The sequence below is a fragment of the Microtus pennsylvanicus genome, chromosome 2 (genome assembly GCF_037038515.1).
Source record: "Microtus pennsylvanicus isolate mMicPen1 chromosome 2, mMicPen1.hap1, whole genome shotgun sequence".
Taxonomy (NCBI): domain Eukaryota; kingdom Metazoa; phylum Chordata; class Mammalia; order Rodentia; family Cricetidae; genus Microtus; species Microtus pennsylvanicus.
This window is the reverse complement of record NC_134580.1, coordinates 128,587,379-128,607,288: the sequence shown is the minus strand read 5'-3', so window position 1 is coordinate 128,607,288 and position 19,910 is coordinate 128,587,379. Positions and strand designations below refer to the sequence as shown.

The window sequence follows — 19,910 nt, the reverse complement described above, 5'->3', positions numbered from 1 at the left end:
TATAGTAGCAAAATTAGTTATGAAGTAGCAACAAAAATAATTTTATGGTTGGGGGTTACTACAACATGAGGAACTGTATGTATTAAAGGGTTGCAGAATTAGGAAGGTGGATAAACCGCTGGTCTAGGGGGTTCAGATAGAGCTGTGGTGTCCTCTGGATGCGGCTGAAGGCTTTCTGGAGGATATTGTGGGGACATCTAGGCAGAGATATGGAGGTGTTCAGTGTGCTGACCTCCGTAGTTTGGGAGCTGAAATCACAGGAATGCAGCCACACTTGAAGGATTGTGGAGTGCAAGGGCAATTCCATCCAGGCTCTTAGTCTGTCCAGACACAGCCCCTGCATTGAGTCCTTTTTTTTTTTTTTTAATGACCAGGTCCCTATCCAAGTTTCTTCCTGTTGCTTTGATAAAACAGTGACCAAAACTAGCTTGGGGATGAGAGGGTTTATTTCATCACATAGGTTACAATCCATCATTAGGGAAGTTAGAGTAAGAACTCAAACAGGGCAGGAACTGAGAGACCATGCATGAGTTGGTCCTGGAAACGGGTTCCCCCGAAGACTGAGATGAGGGAATAAGAACGAAGGACAAACATGTATGAAAAGCTGGGATTAGTTTGGTGTTCCCTCTTATGGAGCCAAACCAACTACGTAGCAGTTGGAACCTCCATGATTTTATTACGTTCGGCCCAGGAAGGAAGAGTTAGCTAGTCTTGGTAGGAGGTCTCTGTGGGCGAGCAGTCTCAGGTCTCAAGCTTTCTGAACTTAATCAGCATTCCCACAGGACCAGACAAAGGCTTTGCTAGTTCCTGTGGGTCTGAGGCATTGATCCTTACAAGTAATACACACTGGCAAGGCTTCCTCCGCTCCCTGCAGTCAGAGATGGTACCACCCATGATGGGCTGTGTTCTCCTCATCCATTAGTAATCAAGAAAGTGTTCGGCAGATACGCCACAGACCAGTATGGTGGAGGCAGTTCCTCGATTGAAGGTCTCTTCCCAGGTGTGTCAACTTGATCAAGATTAGCTATCACAGTCTTACGTAGCCCCAAGTAACTCAGCATATAGACCAGTGTGGCCTCAAACTCAGATCCCACTGCCTCTGCCTCTGAGTGCTCTGTCACCTTGTTTGGCCCTTTTTTGTTGTTTTGAGTCAAGACCTCAATTTGTACAAAGAATTCCACCCCTCCCTACACCCAGGGCATCACTGCCACCTTGGATTTTTGAGACAGGCTTTCTCTGTGTAGCCCTAGCTGTCCTGGACCAGGCTGGCCTCAAACTCAGAGTCACCTACCTCTCCCCTGTAGGGGTTAAAAGCTTGGGCCACCACTGTCCAGCACGTACGTATCCTTTAAAATTCTCCTCTGAAATGGCTGCCACTGAGCAAAGGGGCAGTCTGGAGCCTGAGCCATGTGAAGCAAGGACCACTTGATTTCAACAGCAATAACCAAGAGGATCTAGCTCCTGTGGGAACCAGGCTAGCGATGATTGCTTCCTGGTTTGCAGCAATTTAAGATCTTTGCTGGCCTGATCCTTCTAGTACCTTCCTTTCCAGCAGCTTGATTGCCAGACAGTTATGCTTATCTTTACTTTCCAGTTTGAATCTGGTCAGCCCTCTGCCTGTGCCAGTATAATATATCCTGTGCAAGGCTGCAAGTGTCCTAGCTGCCTGCTCTAAAGCTGCAAAGAACCAGGCAAGGGAAACAGTCCTCCCCTGCGCGGTGGAAGGTTATAACCATGTTTGAGGATTGAGCCTGTCCCCGGATGCTGCCCCAGTTGCCCTTTTGCCTAGTCCACACCTGCCCTGCTAACCTGGAACCAGTTCTGTTTGTCAGGGGTGGTCTTCCCCATCCCCAGCAGTGGAGGGAACCTAGCAAGTCACATCCGGCAAGGGGGGGGGGAGCAAGGGGCGGAGCTCACCCCAGAGAAGAGACCCCGCCTGCTACCAGCGTCCTACTGCGGCAACAACACCACTGTCCTGCCAGTGCTTTCCGGACCTCTCCATCCAGAGATTCAGCAGGAGATGGCGGGCCAGGGAATTGGGGTTCTGGAGCTGGCCGTGCACCCACCGCCTGGGCAAGAGCAGGATGTGCGCCTCGTCCCGGCGTCCAGCGTCCCCGGAGCTGGGGCACACGGGTCTTCCGACCCCACAGCCAGCCCCGGGACCACACTGCCTGCCCCAGAAAACACTGGAGAGGCCCCCACGTCCAGCGTCCTGAACCCGGAGGGCTGTATGCAAGGATGGGGGACTCAGGTGGGGACCGGAGGGAAGGCCCAGGAAGTGACGACTGAGGAGGCCACCGTAGCCGCGGAGAAGCCTGTGGAGGTGGGGGAAAAGCTGGAGTGCGTTGCTGAGGCCCAGGCGAGCTTGGGGATTCTGGACCTAGGGGCCCTTATCGTAGACCCGCTGGAGGCCATCCAATGGGAGTTGGAGGTCATGAGTGCCCAGGCTGACGGGGCCGGGGCCTACCTTCCGCTGGAGCGCAGGTTTGGGAGGATGCGCCGTTTGCATCTAGCCCGCCGGAGCTTCATCATCCAAAACATTCCAGGCTTTTGGGTCACTGCTTTTCTGAACCACCCACAGCTATCAACCATGATCAGCCTTAGGGATGAAGACATGCTTGGCTATCTGATAAATTTGGAGGTGAGGGAGCTCAGACACACCAGAACAGGTTGCAAGTTCAAGTTCCTGTTTGGGAGCAACCCCTACTTCCAAAATGAGACGATAGTGAAGGAGTATGAGTGTAGACCTTCAGGCCGGGTGGTGTCCAAGGCTACTCGCATCCGCTGGCACCGAGGCCAGGAACCCCCGGCCTTAGTGCACAGGAACCGCGACACCATGCGAAGCTTCTTCAGCTGGTTTTCACAGCATAGCCTTGTAGAAACTGACAGGGTGGCCCAGATCATTAAAGATGACCTGTGGCCCAACCCTTTGCAGTACTACTTACTGGGGCAAAGGCCCTGCAGAGCTAGACCAAGCTTTGCAAGGTGGTCACCAGAGGCTCTGCATAGGCCCTATGGGTTCCAGTCTGGCTAAGTCCTGCTCCAGTACATGGCACCTACGTAGGACTACTCCTCTGCCAGTGAACCTACCTATGTCCATGCCAGAGCGCTGCTGTTTGCCTCCTCTCCTGTGAATTCTGGCTCTTCAACGTGTTTGGTGGACTCAGGGCCAAGGTTGTGACATTGTGTGATCTTATATGCCACTGCACTTATAGTGGGCACCCAACTCTATGGACTTGTACTACCATCCGGTTGTGTGGCCTGGATCCACCTGTAAAACATGGCCTTTCTACTCACGTGACACCATCACCTACAGGGCTTCACGTTTGAGGCCTAGTGCTTCAAAGCTACAGAATGCTGGGCTTCACAGCTGTGCCGGCAGTCCCAAGCTGAAGCTCATCACCTAAGAGGAAGCACATGTGGTCCTGGCAGTCAACCAGACTTGGATAGCCCATGGCTCCAGGACCACAGAGCAGTTCCTATCCTCTGGATTGTTGGGCATCTGCAACCTGGGCAGCCAGATGATCAGACATGGCTGAGGCCCAGGGCCTGAAGCAATGGCCGGCGCATCGTCGTGATCAGTACTGTTCTTCATATCCTATGTATGTCCCTCTCATAGACAGCTGTTGGCTTGTGAAAACCCACGCTGTGCCCCACCCATGCCCGGCCATAGCCTTTCTGAGGAGCTTTGCCTACCCCACCATCATCCCTGCTGCCCGCTCTCAGGTCCGTAAGGGCCCCTTGTTAATATAGCGAGAGCTCCTAATTCCAGAGACTGCACCGGGCTGGCATAGCTGGGCATATCTGGGCATGTGCTCAAGGTAGGAGCCTTCCTACCTGAAGCCTCACTTCTAGACCTACACAGAAGTCAGACCCTTTGTCAGTTTCTCCTTCACCTACCTGTTTTTAAGCCGCTAGGTTGTAGGTGCTGGAGAGGGGCTTTCTGGCCATGTGGCTTTTTACACTGGCATGGGTCTCACGTGGTTTTTAATAGGCCATCTCTGAAATGAATAACTGAAGAAGAATTTTCCAAATAGCTAAGGAGACACTTTGTTGAATCCGCCTGTCTCCAGAGAGGGGGCCCTGTCTTATGAATTACCAGTGCTCTCTGCCCCCTTGCCCTTGCAAGACTTAGAACAGTCACAGTGTACAGTGCAGGGCTGGGGCAGGACAGCTAATCACTTCATTTTACACTGTGTTCTTTTAAAGAAACTTGGGTGTCTCTTCCTTCTTTGCCTCCCCCACCCCTTGTGGGTTTATAGATAAAAGAGGCTAAACTGCCCTGCCTCCCAGGTTGTCTCTGTCTCACGAAAGGCCTTCCTTTCTGCTCCCTAGGACTTGGAGACAGAAAATAATGGGGATAGAGAACCCTCAGTCTTTGCTAGCTTGCACCCTGCCTGCCTGCCTTCCTTTCTTCCTTTTTTTCCTTTCTCTCCTTTGATTCACCAATATATTTTGTAAATTAGAAGAGAAACATAATACTGTCACTTTTTGGGTGTTTTCTGGTCCAGCTATGAGCTTGTATGGGCAGAAAGTTAATGTGTTCCTCATTTTGCACCTTTTGAGTAAGACCCATGCTCCTCCTCTGCTCTTACTGGACGACTGAGCTGTACAGGCCTGCTTGTGTTTCGTTGAGGACGCCTCTGTAACTGCTCTGTGCCACTTGGACATTTGTGACTATTCACGGTTGTTACCGAGTTGTGGCTTGGTGCCGTAGAGTTTGAATCTGGTAATTGTGTAGAACTTAATGCTGGGCATTGTTGCTGTGTTCTGTGAGAATAAACCCCAGAAGGAACCTGGAACCCAGGATCTTCTGGGCCCTGCAGACCATATTGTAACAAACATTTTTGTTTCCAGATGGAGAAATGTTCCTAGGTTACTTTGTGTAGTCAGAAGAGGGTTTGTGGCACTTTATCTGCAATGTGATGATAAAGAATAAAAACCTTTTGATCTGGGGAAATTAAACCATGTTGTTCCTTCGTCTAAAAGCTTCTATTCACGAACAGGCAAACACAGGAACCTCCCAGCCCTTATCACAGCTGCCCAAGCCCTGCCTTTGCCCACCCTTGTGGCCTCTCCACCACCTCCCTAAGTTCATTGGTTTCTCCTGCTTCCCCCAACACACGCACACACACACACACACACACACCTTGTTACTCCTGAGAAGCTTCAGAAGTGTCCAGCTTCAGGATTTTGCACTAGCTTTTCCCTCTTTCTGGAATTTTTCTTCAGATATGGGCCTGGTTCCTTCAATTTATTCAAGTCTCAAATACCCTCTCTTTGAAAACCTTTCCTACACCCACCTTGGGGATATTCTTTTTATTATATGTAACTCTGCAGTGATGTTTTCATGCCTCCTTTCTTCGCTCGCTCCCATGAATCAGGAGAGCAGGAACCCATCGGTCGGCTGTTTTGCTCACGTGGTTCTCTGTCCCACATCCCCCGTTATCGGCACGAATGAGTGACCTATCTGAGTGTGCTGGAGTGCGGTGTGAAGTTCTGACAAGATAAGGAACAAGGCATGGCTCCTGCCCAAAGGGCTGCAGTTGGGTGGAGAGGGGAGAGGGGCGGGATGATGAGGGGTGACCACACAGTTTGCCATCCCACTAGAACATATATGCAAATGAAAAAGTCACCCCTAGAAATCACCAGGCCAAGGAGAGAGCTTAATTCAGTCCAACATGGCCAGCAGTTTACCCAAGCTGAAGGTGATGGGTGGTGGGAGAATTCTTTAGTATAGGGATTCTGGAGAATATAGACCAGACTGGCCTCTGTCTCCCAGGTACTGGGATTAAAGGCGTGTACCACCATGCCTGCCCTAGAGGTGGCCTTAGAGGAGTAGGCAAAAGTTTAAGAAGCAGAGCTCTGGCTGGGGATGCAGATCAGTGTGAGCCCTTGGTAACCTAGCTTCTGTGAGGCACTGGTTCCATCCCAGCAAGGCAAATAAATACGAACAAAATGTAAGTCTGGAGAAGGGAAGGGACATTTTGGCAGGGCCGATAGCATAAGTGAACAGACACTAATGTATGTAATCGCAGTCTGTTGAACCCAACTGCCTGCTGGAGATGTGTAGAGCCAGGTGAGATGCCAGGCAAAGCTTTATTCTGTGGATAGCAGCGAGGAGTGTCAGGTGTGGCTTGGAGGAGGCGTGGCTCACAGGGAGCTAGAGAGGACCGTGCTGCTCCAGATCCCCAGTATCTTCGGTTGGCCTTATCTGCCTCTCCAGTTTGTAGCTCTTCTTGGAAGCCTCCAACATTCCCACAGTAATCTTCTGTGTAGGCCTGTCTGTCGTGGAGCTCACTCTGTAGACCAGGGTGGCCTTGAACTCACAGAGCTCTGCTGCCTCTGCCTCCTGAGATTAAAGAGGCGCACCACCAGCTTGAGTGGTGGTGGCATTGTAGGGACTGGCATGCCATGGGATTTGCTTGATTTGAGCCTGTTGATTGTCAGGTCCACTCTGGCTCCTGCCTAATTTGGGGCCGAGTTGCCTTGTGCCCTCTCCAGTTCCCGGATGGTGGCACTAAAGTGAAACAGGTGCTTTACCTATTACACAGTCTACTAGGCTTCCCTCACACTGCTCAGCCCTGTGCCCTGCCCTTGTGGAGTGTGAGCCTTACCCACACAAGGAGCTCTTGCTTCTAGCATGTTTGTTTATTTACACTTTTTTTTTTAGACAGGGTTTCACTGTGTAGTCCTGGCTGTCCTGGAACTCACAGAGATCCACCTCCTGAGTGTTGGGATTAAGGGTGTGCAACACCACTGTCTGGCTGTTTACCCACACATCTTAACATCCTCTCTGTTTGGGTCCCTGCCCTCAGCTCTTACAGAATAGCTACTGTGTCTTGGGAGTCTACATGGCTGCAGTACCTACAGTGGCTCTCTTTACCTGAGTCAGCCCATGTCTTTCTGTTCCAAACTCTCTTGGGGCTTGGATCTTACATGACAAAAGCAAGCTGGCTCTACACAGTCCACAAGACCCTGAAGACCTGACCTTGGCTCTCCCCGCCTTCAGACAGCCTTCCAGCCACAAGTCTCCAAACCTGAGTTTTGCCATTCTTCTCTAGATATTTGCATGGCTAGTTTATTGCTGCACTAAGGTTTCCTGATGTGGGATTCCCCTCTGTATGTTGTGAATATGTTTTATTACCGGTGGTTACTAAAGAAGCTGTTTCGGGCCTATGGCAGGGCAGAATAAAGCCAGGTGGGAAATCCAAACAGATATAGAGAGGAAGTAGATGGAGTCAAGGAGATATCATGTAGCTGCTGATGGAGACAGATGCCCTGGAGCCTGTAAACTACGAGCCTCGTGGTGAAATACCAAATAATAGGAATGGGTTAATTTAAGATGTAAGAGCTAGCTAACAAGAAGCCTGAGCTAATAGGCCAAGCAGTGTTTTAATTTAGTTTCTGTGTGATTATTTCGGTCTGGGTGGCTGGGAAACAAATGAGCAGTCTCTTGTCACAGTGTCTGTCCCAGCATCAGTGTGCACATCTGAAAAAGAATTTCCCCTCTTCAGTGAAACCATTCTGTACCCATGTAGTACCCACTTCCACTGGCTGGGGTCTTATTTGGAGGTTCACACCACCTAAGGCTCTTCTGCATTCTCTCTCTCTTTCTTTGTTTGCTTTTTTAAAAAGTTGAGACAGGGTCTCTCTGTGTAGCCCTGGCTATTCTGGAACTCACTTTGTAGACCAGGCTGGCCTCAAACTCACAAAGATCAGCCTACCTCTTTTCCTGGGTGCTGGGATTAAAGGAGTGCACCACCACCACACAACTATTATAGTACATTGTTAAACAACTACTTCCCGGGGACTCTCGGGGACTTCTTCGCTGCTGTCTCTCTTCACCTGGAATAAATCAGGCTTGGCACAGTTGTGAACTCAGTGGTTATACATGGAGGGGCTTCCAGGTGGGCAAAGGGAAAATAGATCACTTGAGCCAGAGGGCCATGGACAAGACATGGACTCACTGAAGACACTTCAGGGTTCAATCTCTTCAGGGATAGGAACTCTCCAGGCAGCCTGGGAACTGGAGCAATAAATACCCATGGGCCCATTCCCAACCCATACTGCAGAGATAGCTGTGAGTTTATAGGTTCCAAAGCACAAGGAAGGAGCCCAGTTTTCCTTACCTCATCTTGGGTGTCTACCCTGTTCTTTTGACCTAGAAATAAAACTTTAGACAAATTACTTTCAATCTGAGAAAAACCTGCCCCTAAACTATGGCAATTGCTCATAATCAGCAACCGCCTTGATTATAGTCCAAGGGACTTTGATATTTTCCTTCAAAGATACTATTTCAGTACAAAAATTCGAGGAAGTACCATGTCAGCTTGCCCCTTGCTCACTAGCACAACCATTGATTGGAGTCTGAATGTGGACTCCCCACCAGTGGCCCCAACAGAGCTGACTCAAGTGTGGGGTGATGGTGCAGGGGGTGTGAGAACCTTGGGTAGTGGTGTAAGATGTGGGTTGCAGGTGAGCTGTGGTCCAGTGGGCACCAGTTAGGAGGTCCTTCCTGCCCTCTATCATTCCCTGTGTGTCCTCGGGTGTCTTCACAGCCCTCAGCCAATTTTCTGTTCCAAATGAGAAACTGGGAATTCCTTAGTGGGAAGACAGTGTCCCTTGAGGGCAGTGTTTCTCAATCTGTGGGTCATGACCCTTTAGGGATCGAATGACCTTTTTACAGGAGTTGCCTAAGACTATTAGAAAACACAGATATTTACATTATGATTCATAACAGTAACAAAATTATAGTTATGAAGTAGCGACAAAAATGATTTTATGGTTGGGGGTTACCACAAGATGAGGAACTGTATTACAGGGTCACAGCTCAGGAAGGTTGATTACCACTGATTTAGAGGGTCCCTTCTCCACATGCACTTCCAGCTTTCCAAGAGACTGACTCAGTGACAGTGCTGTTGGAGGTATCTAACAGGTCTGACACACAGTAGGCTTCTTCCTTACATGAGTCTGCTTAGGTAAGACAGGCTTGGGATTGTTTAGTTTATCAGCTCACTTATGTCTTCAAGGACCGGGACCTTGTCCTGTCTGCCATCCTTCATGCTGGTTTCGCTCTCTGATTGGGGCCCAGGCAGTAGCTCCTGATTCCACTCCTGAGGAAGGGAGGGAGGGATGGAAGGAGGAAGGGAGGGAGGGAGAGAGAGCGCGAGAGAGCGAGAGCACCCTTTCCAGGGGCCTCTGTGCTTTCCCGTAGTTCACTGGCTGGAACTGGGTCCTGCTCTGGAGTTTGTGACTGGCAGAGGGAAAGACAGCACTGGGAGTTGCTCAAAGTAAGCATCGGGGAGGTGGCTGTCTGCAAGTAGCTACTACCTAGTTCTTGAAGGAAGCACTTGTACTGTGGTGGCCCTCAGAGCTACAGGGTTCTGACTTCTAGAACATTCCTTAAATCAAGTCACTAGTCTACCAAACTAAACAGGCAAGTAGTGTCTTTTATTTATTTATTCAAAGATTTGATGTGCGTGAGTGTCTTGCTTGCATTCATGTATGCGTACCATATGCATTCTTGGTGCCCACAGGGATTAGAATTGAAGTTGCAGATGAGCCACCAGTGAGTGCTGGAAAGAGAACCTGGCCCCTCTGCCAGAGCAGCCAGGAAGAAATAACTGTTTGCCATGCAGAGGACTCTCAGCGCATCACGCAGCCCCTCAGAGTCCCTGTGGGCTTAGATGAAAAGGGAACTGCAGAGACTTGTCTTTGGCCAAGGCCAGAGCAGGCTATCTGCCTAGCTGACACAACCAGAAAAGAACAAAACAGGAGCTGGCAAAGTGGCTCAGTGGGCAGGGACACTCGCCACCAAGCCTAATGGCCCGAATTCGAGCCACAGAACCTACATCCAGGTAGAGAGAACTAAAGACTCTCTCACAGTTTTTCTTAGATCTCCACGTGTGTCATAGTGTATGTACACACAGACATTAGACAAGTCTTAAAGGATGTATCTTTTAGGCTGGTCATGATGGTGTAGGCCTTTAATCCCAGCACTCAGGAGACAGATGGCAGATCTCTGTGAGCTTGAAGCTAACCCAGTCTTCCTGGAGTGAATGAATGTCATGAGTTGAAGAGACCAAGCTGACAGCGAAGAAATCATGGTGGCGGCTCTCTGACTCTGTCAAACATTTTCAGAAAGTACCGACACTGCCGAGAGAGGCCCCTGGACAGCTTCAGGGGGTCTCTGAGCACTCAGAATACAATTGAGACCACATTTGTGAGGAGATGCCTGAAACCAGGTAAGAAACACTCAGGAAGGGCTAGGCATGTGTGCTGTCCCCCAGGAGACAGTGTCTATCCCACCAGGCATCATAGGGTACCCAGCGTACCAGGAAGGTACCCCTGTATAGCCAACTATCACCAGTAGAAAGAGCTCGTGCGGATTTGCAAATAAAACATCTTGTGAGCCCAGAGAAAAACAGTTTCCAAATACTTAAACTGTCCCAGAGCAAATCTCAGAAGATTTACAGGATTATATCTAAGACCCCATCAGATAAAAATGTTCAATGTATGGCATCTTAGCTGGGCCACTGGAGTATGCTAGTAATTTCAAGACTCAGGAGGGAGAAGCAAGAGGACAGAAAGTTCCAGGTTCACCTAGGGTACACAGCAAGTTCAAGGCCAGTCTGATCTGTGTGAGATTCTATCTCAACAAAGCAAAACATTATATATAATATATATACACAAATACATATACAGACATAAATATACATACACACATGTCAAGCACTAGAAGTATAGCTTAGTGGTGGAGTAGTTGCTTTAAGGAGTTGTTTGCTGGTAACTAATACACACACACACACACACACACAGAAGCCAGACTTGGTGACTCAGGAAGATCCTGAGTTCAAGGTTATCCCCAGCTAAGTAACAACTTTGAGGGCCCGAGGGCAAGCCTAGGCTACATAAGACCTTGAAGCAAAAACAAAACAACAAAAAACTCCAAAACACAACCTCCACGTTTGACAGCTAATCCAATTATCAAGTCTACAGTTGCAGTCAGGGATTCCAGAACAGCTGATCTGAACAGTATCATTGCCAAGCTGACCTGACTCCATCCCAAAACACAGGAGACACATTCTTTTCCAGTGTACGTGACCTTTTAAGGAGAGACTGTGTGTGGCCATACACAGCTTTGAACTGCAACAGAAAGTATAAATCAGCAACAAGTGGGCGCTGGAGAGATGGCTTAGTGAAAAGTACTGACTGCTCTTTCAGAGGACTCAGGTTCGACTTCCAGCACCCACACAGTGGCTCACGATGACCTGTAACTTCAGTTCAAGAACACGCAATGCTCTCTTCTAGCCTCTGCAGGTGGATATGGTGACATGCAGGCAAAACGCTCCCATAATAACACTTAAACATAAGAAAAGCAACAAAAAGACACCCCAAATGAATGTCCATGGGAAGGGAAACACAATATTGCTAAGATTCTTTCCCAAATGATCCGAATTTAAGACAATCTGCACTGAAAGACAAGTTTTTTTTGTTTTTTGTTTTTTTTGTGGAAGTCAAGAGGACAGTTCATATGGAGATGCAAAAGGCTGGGCTCAAGAATTACTTGAAAAGGAAGGATCTAGTTTAGCTCAGCTTTACAACACTTGCCTGGCACGCACAAAGCTCAGGCTGGGGCCAGGGAGAGAGAGGTCAGAGGGCAAAGGTCCTAATGTGCAAGTAAGTCTGATGACCCAAGTCCAACTCCCAAAATCCATGTTAAAAAACAAACAAAACCAAAGCCAGATGCAGTGGCACGCATCTGTAATCCTGGCACTGCTAAGGTCAGCTAGGAGGGTGAGACAGGAGAACCACTGGGAGCCTGAGGACCAGCACGGCTGCAGTATGCAGCAGAGGCACAGAGGTGAGATCCGGCCTCAGCAGGGCAGACGGTTAGAACCGACTCGTCAAAGTTGGCTTGATTTCCACGTGTGTCATGGTGTTCTCTCTCACACACACAATACATACACATATCTTAAAAAGCCACAGTGGCAGGAGTCATAGTGACCTCAGGGACAGGAGGCATGTTGGGCTCTCCAGTGTCTCTGTTGGCCATGGTCCATGGCATTAGTGTGGCCTACCAGGAAGCCGACTTGGCAGTCAATGAGTGAGCTGTCCCAGCTGACTATCATCCTGCGCAGTGCCTGGCACCTCCAAGATGGCGTTCAACAGTTCCGTTCAACATCAGCGTGCACCCTAATGGTGTAAATCTAACAATAAGGGAAGATTTGAAAAGCCTTCCCATTGAAGGATGAATCCTGTGAAGGTTTTCATTGTCGAACAGAGACAAGCCTCCAGATACACATGAAGGAAGTGGAGGCAGGAAGACCCACTTTAATGTGTGTGGCGCCATTTCATGGGCTTTGGTCCTACACTGAACTAAACGAGAAAAGGGAGTACAGCACTCACGTTCACGGCTGTCCCCTGACCTTAGGTTCCTGCGGCCATGACTTGGACTTAATGGGATATATTCCCTCTAACTGTAAATCAGAATAAACCCAACTCTGCCTTCCAGGTTCTGGGATGCTTGTGCCTAAATATCTATTGCTTTGAAAGCATCCTATCTGACACAGAGTGAAGCAACTTGGAAATTTCAAACCAGCTTTCAACGTTATCTGAGTCCATGGTTATTCGCCACTTCCTGCTAATCCAGAGGGGCAAAGGCCTGCAATTCCACATGGAGGGGTGAACAGAAGAGGCTGGCTTGCAGCAGGCACAAACAGCCGAATGCTAGAGAACATGGATGGGAGACTGAGCTTCAAAAACAGCTACTCAACCGATTAGGCGAACTCTTGAATAAGTTGAGACGTAACAGGACAATGGCATTTTTATTTACAATTGGACCAGAAAAAGGCATACAGGCATAATTTTTTTAATTAAAAATAATGACAATGATTTAAAAAGTCAGAAAAATTGACAATGTTTGAACCCCCACCCCCAAATGAGAACCTTAGAGGGAAAATGTAAGATTTGAACAAATAACTCCCCATCACTTTCTACTCTTTGGGCTCCTTTTTCTCCAGCCTGACTCTAGGTGGAAGCCACTTGGTGCTGTGGAATCACTGTGAGGCAAGACTGAGAGGTTCACTGATTTGACAGATAATGGTGGCAGGTCCCCAGGAGGCTGGGGCAGTGAGGGGCAGGGTGTGTTCCTAGCATAAGCAGCATCCTGAGCTTTGTCTCCCAGTACGGTCCCAAAGGACTTGAACAAGGGTGAGTGGCTGTTATTGACCCCTGCACCCAGGGTGGGTTTGGTCTCTTGCTACTTAAGAGCAATCTCTGTGGCTTGTACAGGGATCACAGGGGCTGGGGTGGAGGAGCTAGGCCAGGTACATAAGCCTCCTTCCAACTTGGGGAGACTGACTTCTTGCCTATTCCTAGGAACTGGAAAAGGAGCAATCCAACTTACCTTCCATCTTCCTTCTCAGAGAAGTTTTCTGGGTGTCCCCAAAAGAACTTGCATGGGAGGAAGAGGGGATGGGTCTGGCTGAAAGAACTAAGTATAAATGCTGAGGTCAGGAACCATGAGGAAAGAGCGCCTCTCCCTGGCCACCTCAAGGAAGAGATGTGAGAACTCGACCTCAAAGCGAGGGAAGAGGAGGTCCACCATCAGCCTTCAGGTGGTGCCCCCTGAGGAAAGGACTGGGAGCAATCTTGAGGGGTGAGCACGCTAGTGGCTTTAGCCACTTCTTCCCAGACACACATATGGGTGCTTGGCTCTGGAAATCCTTAGCCCTGACCCAGGGCTTCTTGGCACGAAAACAGTTCACTGTAGATCTCATCTCTTCCTTGGTGGCCAGCAAACTCTGGCTGCTTTGATGATGAGAATCCTGCTGTCCTAGGGAACCAGGACATGTCCTTGTAGTAATCATGGCCGGGGCTTGTTCCCAGTCATATGATAACCAAAGGCCTGGTTGGAAGCCCTGTTTGGGCGGCAGAGGGCAGGCTGGGGAAGAAAATGAAAGGGGGGCCAGCAGGGGTTCGTTGGCACTGAGGCTACTGTCCAGGCTGGAACTGTGCTGTGTTGTGGCTTCAGTGGTAAGGATGGGCAACGAAGAGGCTTGGAGCCCTCACCACAGCCCTGGCGTTCCTTCTTCCAGTTAGTGGTGGGGTGGCCAACAGCTCTGAGGAGCTGATGGGGACAGTGACCAAAACCCCACATTTATCCATCCTGGACCTGTTTAAAACAAAAACAAAACAAAACAAAACCAACCCAAAAACCCAAACCCAAAACAAAACAAAAAACAAACAAAAAAAATAAAACCTGAATTAACAGGTCAGAAAACTCCTGCTGAAGGCGACTCTTGGGTGAAGAAAACCCACAGGAAAATGTATCCTACAGACTGGAATAATATGACGGGAATGCATGGGTTACAGGCCCTCCTGCCCCCATGCAGCCTGGGGATCTAGGAACACTGTGCCAAGAGTTACATTCCAAATGAGCAGGAGCTATTTTATTTGTGTGCCTGCAGTTCCCTACGCAGGGTGGCTTCCTGTCCGAGGATGGAGTGGGCCTAGCGTTGGTCCACCCACTCAGTCTATCTTCACAGCAGCATAGATCTTGCGCACAAACATGTAGGCTGCATAGAAGCCGATGGTCCCTGTGAGCAGCCAGAAGGACAGGACCATGAGGGCGGTGTAGCCAAAGTAGAGGAGAGAAGGGATGAACTCGACGATGTCCAGCTGGGGTGATGGCAGAGAAAAGAGGGATTGATGTTTAATACCAGGCAGCTATGAGCTATGACAAACTGTAACACCCACCCTGTGTTGGCTAGTTTTATGTCAACTTGACACAAGCTATAGTCATCTGAAAGGAGGGAAGCTCAGTTGAGAAAATGCCTCCATAAGACCTAGCTGTAGGGTACCTCTCTAAGGCCTCTGCATCAGCTCCTGCCTCCTGGTTCCTGCCCTGTTTGAGTTCCTGTCCTGACTTCCTTTATTGACAGGACTATGATGCTGAAGTGTAAGTCAAATAAATCCCTTTCTCCCCAAGTTGCTTTTGGTCATAGTGCTTCACTACAGCAGTAGATTAGTAAGTAGGATATGCGCCTGCACCCCCGCCCCATCTTGTAAAATTGACACCTGGCAAGGTAAAAGGGCTCACAGTGCAGACTAACTTCCAACTATACCAGGGCAGAGTACTGGCTTGGACCTCATGACCTTAGGGGTCAGGGGAAGAACTCTATAGGCTGGAATGGACACAGCTGCCTCATTTCCTGGTCCACTGTCCCAAAGCAGCACCACAATATTCCTGGACAGCTAGAGCAACATCAGCGTCAAGAGGTGGGAAATGTGTGGAGGTTCCCACTGCTCCCAGGTTAAGGACTACGGAGCTGTCATCAGGCTGCCTCTGTGACCTTGAGAATACTTGGCAAATCTCTAACAGCTCACAATGCTTTTTCTCTTGGAGTACACTGGCCTCTTGTGACTGAGGTAGAGGTGGAAGGGACTGGTGGTGTGATGTCTGCTGGTGGACGAGAATACGGCCCACCTGACACCTTGGTATGTGCCCAGTGCACCAGGCCCCGAAGGGGGGGGTCTGTTCTAGGGCTAATGGGCAGATACACACCACGAAATGTGACAAGCCCAGAAGAAAACAATAAAGAAAAATAAAATCAAAGAAATAAAATATAGGTCCCTGTCTGAGAACTTCTAAGTCTAAAGGGTGAAGACTACATTTATAGGCTCCAGGTCCCTGCCATCTCTCATGTATACAAGTGTGTGCGAGTGTGCGTGTGGGTATGTGTGTGTGCGAGTGTGCATGTGGGTATGTGTGTGTGCGAGTGTGCGTGTGGGTATGTGTGTGTGCGAGTGTGCGTGTGGGTATGTGTGTGCGAGTGTGGGTATGTGTGTGTGTGTGGGTATGTGTGTGTGCGAGTGTGCGTGTGGGTATGTGTGTGCGCGAGTGTGCGTGTGGGTATGTGTGTGTGCGTGTGGGTATGTGTGTGTGCAAGTGTGCGTGTGGGTATGTGTGTGTGTGTGTGGGGTATGTGTGTGTGTGTCTGCAGGTGGAGTAAAGGGGGTAGGAGAGGAAAGGAACAGGACAGTGGTCAAACCAGGAAGGGAATGGGCAAAAAAAAGGGCTGACCGGGTCCCAAGTTCAGACCTGACAGGGTCTGAAGTTAAGACTCCAACTTCCTAAATTGTGCACTACATCAGGCAAAGGGTTCTTTCTGCTTATGTCAGTTTCAGTTAGGTTTTGGTTACTTGACAGTCACAAAGGTTCTGACTTAAACAGGCTACGGAGATGGGAGGAGTCTAGGAATAAGGCTAAGATACAAGGTGCACAGGGCAGGCTGAGGTGTGAGCCTGAGACTGTTGTAATGACAGGAGCTGTCCAGTTAGAGAATGGACTGATCCTGGATGAGCTTCAGCAGGATCAGCAAACCTTGTCTGCAGGGCCGACGGTATCTGTATTCCATCCTCAGTTTTATATTATGTGGTTTACTCAACTACCACTGCAGTGGGAAAGCAGCCAGAGACATGGAGATGAATGTACAAGGCTGTGTTCCAATCAAATCTTCTTTCAAGAGGAGACTACTGGCCTGTGAACCCCTGCTGCCCCTGAGGCAGGTGTGGCCATCTGCCAGGACTGTAGAAGCAGCACGGGGGGAGCACTGCATTAGATTATCTGGGAAGTCCTCTCTCCAGAATCTGGGATTTTGGGGAAACGTAGGCATTCCGAGTTCACCTACTAGACCCGCAGCTCTTACTTTGAAAATAAGACCTGGTTGCAGGCCCTTGGGCTTTAGAGACCTTAAGTAAAGCATGCAAAATCCTTCAGTGTTGGAGGTGAGGTACCCACCAAGCCTCCCTAAACTTCTCTAACTGGCCCATCTGGTTTGCGCCCTAGTTGCTAAGCCAGACTCTTGTTGATTATCAGCCCACGCTTAACCTGTGTGAGCTCATGTAGCAAGCCTGGTCCTGGCTCATTTTCTCCTCACTAGGCATAAGCAAGGAGTAATTGAGTGAAGAAAAGGGGGCCCCAGAGACACGATGGCTGAGGTCCTAGATGTGGCTTTCATAGGGTGTGTAAATAGTCTACCTTGATCTTTCTGTGTACACTCTGGGTGTGAGGCCAGAGGTCAACACTGGGTGTGCCTCTCACTCACTTTCCACTTTATTTCTGACATAGGGCCTCTCAAAACCTGGACCTCACTTGACTAGGTTGGCTGCCCATGAGCTCCAGGGAACCTGTCTCCGCCTCCTCAGCACCGTGTCTACAGAGTGCATGTTGCTGTTCTCGGTTGTTTATGTGGGCTCTGGGGTATCAAACTCAGGTCCTCACGCTTGCACAGAAGCACCCCTGACATTTTATCTCTACGCATTTCTTTCAGCTATTCTTACTATCCTGTCACTGTCCTTTCCCCCTGTCTTGAGGTAAATACTGCATCACCAGCCTTACTTCCCAGGAGAATTACTGCAGCTAACTCTCTGCCCTTGAGATGTATAGGGAGTGATGGAGGCCGCAAGTTAGTGAAGTCCTGAATGAATGTGCATTTTGAGATGGGTACAACCATCTCAAAGATTCCAACGCTGGGCTCAAGAGGAATGGCCAAGTTTTCCTCAGGAGTCTGAGTGTTTAAGGCTGGCAACTGCAGCTTCCTCCTCCAACCTTAAGACTGCTGGCCTACACAGACCTCCTACCCAGACCAGCCAATCCTTCCCCTGTGGTATAGCCATAACAAACACAGAGATCCCGGGTTGACCGTGATAGTAGACCCCACCTGTTCCCAGCTTTCCTGTACTTGTCTCTGTCCTTTCTTCATTACCTCACCACTTCTACCCAGGGTTCCAGGACTCAAGTCACATGGGTCATGGCAGAAATGATCTTGCTACATACATACCTCAGGCTGTATGTAGCCTGTATGAACTTCAACCCCTACAGACTCAGCCACCCAGAGCTGAGGTTACAGGACGTATTGCCTTTCTGTTCCAAGTATCTCACAAGTTTCCGCACACAGCACTATCACTGTTATTCAGACTGAAGGCTTGTTTCCCAAACACAGAACACGGCTCTAAATGGCTCTGGTCATTCCCACTTTGGGTATGAAAGCACAATCCAGACACTTGGCTTCCTTTCAACAGTCTCCTCCTCCCCCACCATCCTGCCCCAGAGTGGGTTAAGGGGGATCTCAAGGAGGGTGGTACCTTGTTAACAAAATAAAAGATGGCATAGACCAGGACGTAGAATGCAGACCCCCCGGAGACCAGGAAATTCCTCCACCACCAGCGGTAATCCTACAGCAAAGAAAGCGAAGAGAGCAATGGTCACCGTAGGCTCCAGGCCATCTTTCCACAGATCTCATGATCAACAGAGGGACTCAAGACTCTGGGTAAGAAGAGTCACATTTGACTGGGCAGTGGTGGCCTTTAATCCCAGCACTTGGGAGGCAGAGGCAGGCTGATCTCTGAGTTCAAGGCTGGCCTGATCCACAGACTGAGTTTCAGGACAGCCAGGGTTACACGGAGAAACCTTGTCTTAAGAACCAAAAAAAAAGGATGAAGTCCCATATCTGAATTCATTTCTAAAAACTACAGAATTGCCCACTAAAATGGGTAAATTTTACTGCTTATAAATCATAAGCTTTTTAAAGATCAATAGAAAAAAACAATAACAAATAACTTTGCTTGAGCAAATGCTTCTCATGGCCTAGGGTCATTTAGTCAGTGGTGGTGAGCCGCTCCCAGTCTCCCAGTGGAAGAGCTGGCTTTCAGCTCAGGCTGGTAGGGGCTCCGGGCTGGCCTACCCTTCTGCCCACAGGGGAGACAGGCCAACAGTCTGCACCTGCTAACTGGAGAGTTGGCCCCTGGAGTGGATGGGTGTTGACAAATCACAGCCATGCAGAGAGGTGGGCACCATCAATTCCAGTGTAGAGGAAAACAGCTTGGGCAGGGGAATCAAGACAGCCCGAGGTACTCACATGGGATATCCACCCCACCCCCGCCTACTGGTCTACTCCCCTCACCTCTGCACACAGCTGGAAGTACACCATGACGATGCTGATTTGTGAACAGGACACTACCAGGATGATGAAAACGAGGAACAGGAACCCGAAGAGGTAATAGAACTGGTTCTCCCAGATTGCCTGTGGGCACCAGAGATGGTCTCGGTGACCTGCTGCTCAGCAGCCACTCCTCACAACAGCTCAACCAGGGCTCCTCAGGGAGGGCTTGTGGCACAGGTGACTAATGTTTGCGTGGACTCCAGACTAAACCTGCCAGCATGTAAGGTAATTCCTACTCCAATCAAAATTATACAGCAGCCGCTACCACTGAGGAGTGCTCCTCATGCCAGGTGCATGCTGTACCCACCAGCTTTATTACTACACACAGATTTGCGTGACCTTGGCATTTAAAAAAATACTTTTTTTTGAAAAAACTTTTTCATACAATATATTTTGATGTTTTCCTTCTCTCTCAATTCCTCTCGGATACTCCCCACCCAATTATATGTTCTTTTTGTCTCTCTTTAAGAATAAATAAAAACAGCTGGGCAGTGGTGGTGCATGCCTTTATCCCAGCATTTGGGAGGTAGAGGCAGGTAGATCTCTATGAGTTTGAGGTCATAGCGTTGTAAAGCAAGTTCTAAGACAGCCAGGGCTATACAGAGAAACCCTTCCTCAAAAAAACCAAACCAAACCAACCAACCAACCAAACAAACAAACACAAAACAAAATTCCCCCAAAACAACAAAAAGACAAAAACATCGACAACAATAACCAACCTCCCCCAAATATACCCTCCACCCCTGCAACGAAAATCCAAATAAACAAACCAATTAAGGGGGGGAAAAGCCCGAAAAAAGTAAAATGAGACAAAGAATCTACAAAAATAGCATTGAATTTGTTCTGTGTTGACCAACTATTCCTAACCTTGGCTTCTCTTCTATTTTTTTTCAAGACAGG

The 19,910-nt window shown here is 49.0% G+C and overlaps 2 protein-coding genes across 5 annotated transcripts in view; one reads left to right on the top strand and one right to left on the bottom strand.

Moving 5' to 3' along the window:
• Positions 1 to 1,910: 1,910 nt before the first annotated feature.
• Positions 1,911 to 4,971, top strand: LOC142844229 (putative testis-specific Y-encoded-like protein 3). The gene has a single exon (XM_075962551.1). The coding sequence runs from the start codon at positions 2,021 to 2,023 to the stop codon at positions 3,032 to 3,034; it is 1,014 nt and encodes a 337-aa protein (XP_075818666.1). The 5' UTR covers positions 1,911 to 2,020; the 3' UTR covers positions 3,035 to 4,971.
• Positions 4,972 to 12,811: 7,840 nt separating this feature from the next.
• Tm9sf4 (transmembrane 9 superfamily member 4) overlaps positions 12,812 to 19,910 on the bottom strand; it is a 41,824-nt gene continuing 34,725 nt past the window's right edge. For all 4 annotated transcript variants that reach the window (XM_075962547.1, XM_075962550.1, XM_075962549.1 and 1 more), the window contains exons 16-18: positions 18,972 to 19,091; positions 18,154 to 18,243; positions 12,812 to 14,685 (exon numbers count right to left, since the gene is read on the bottom strand). In XM_075962547.1, the coding sequence (XP_075818662.1) occupies positions 14,536 to 14,685; positions 18,154 to 18,243; positions 18,972 to 19,091 (360 nt within the window). In that variant the 3' untranslated portion in view covers positions 12,812 to 14,535. The remainder of the gene's footprint in view (positions 14,686 to 18,153; positions 18,244 to 18,971; positions 19,092 to 19,910) is intronic.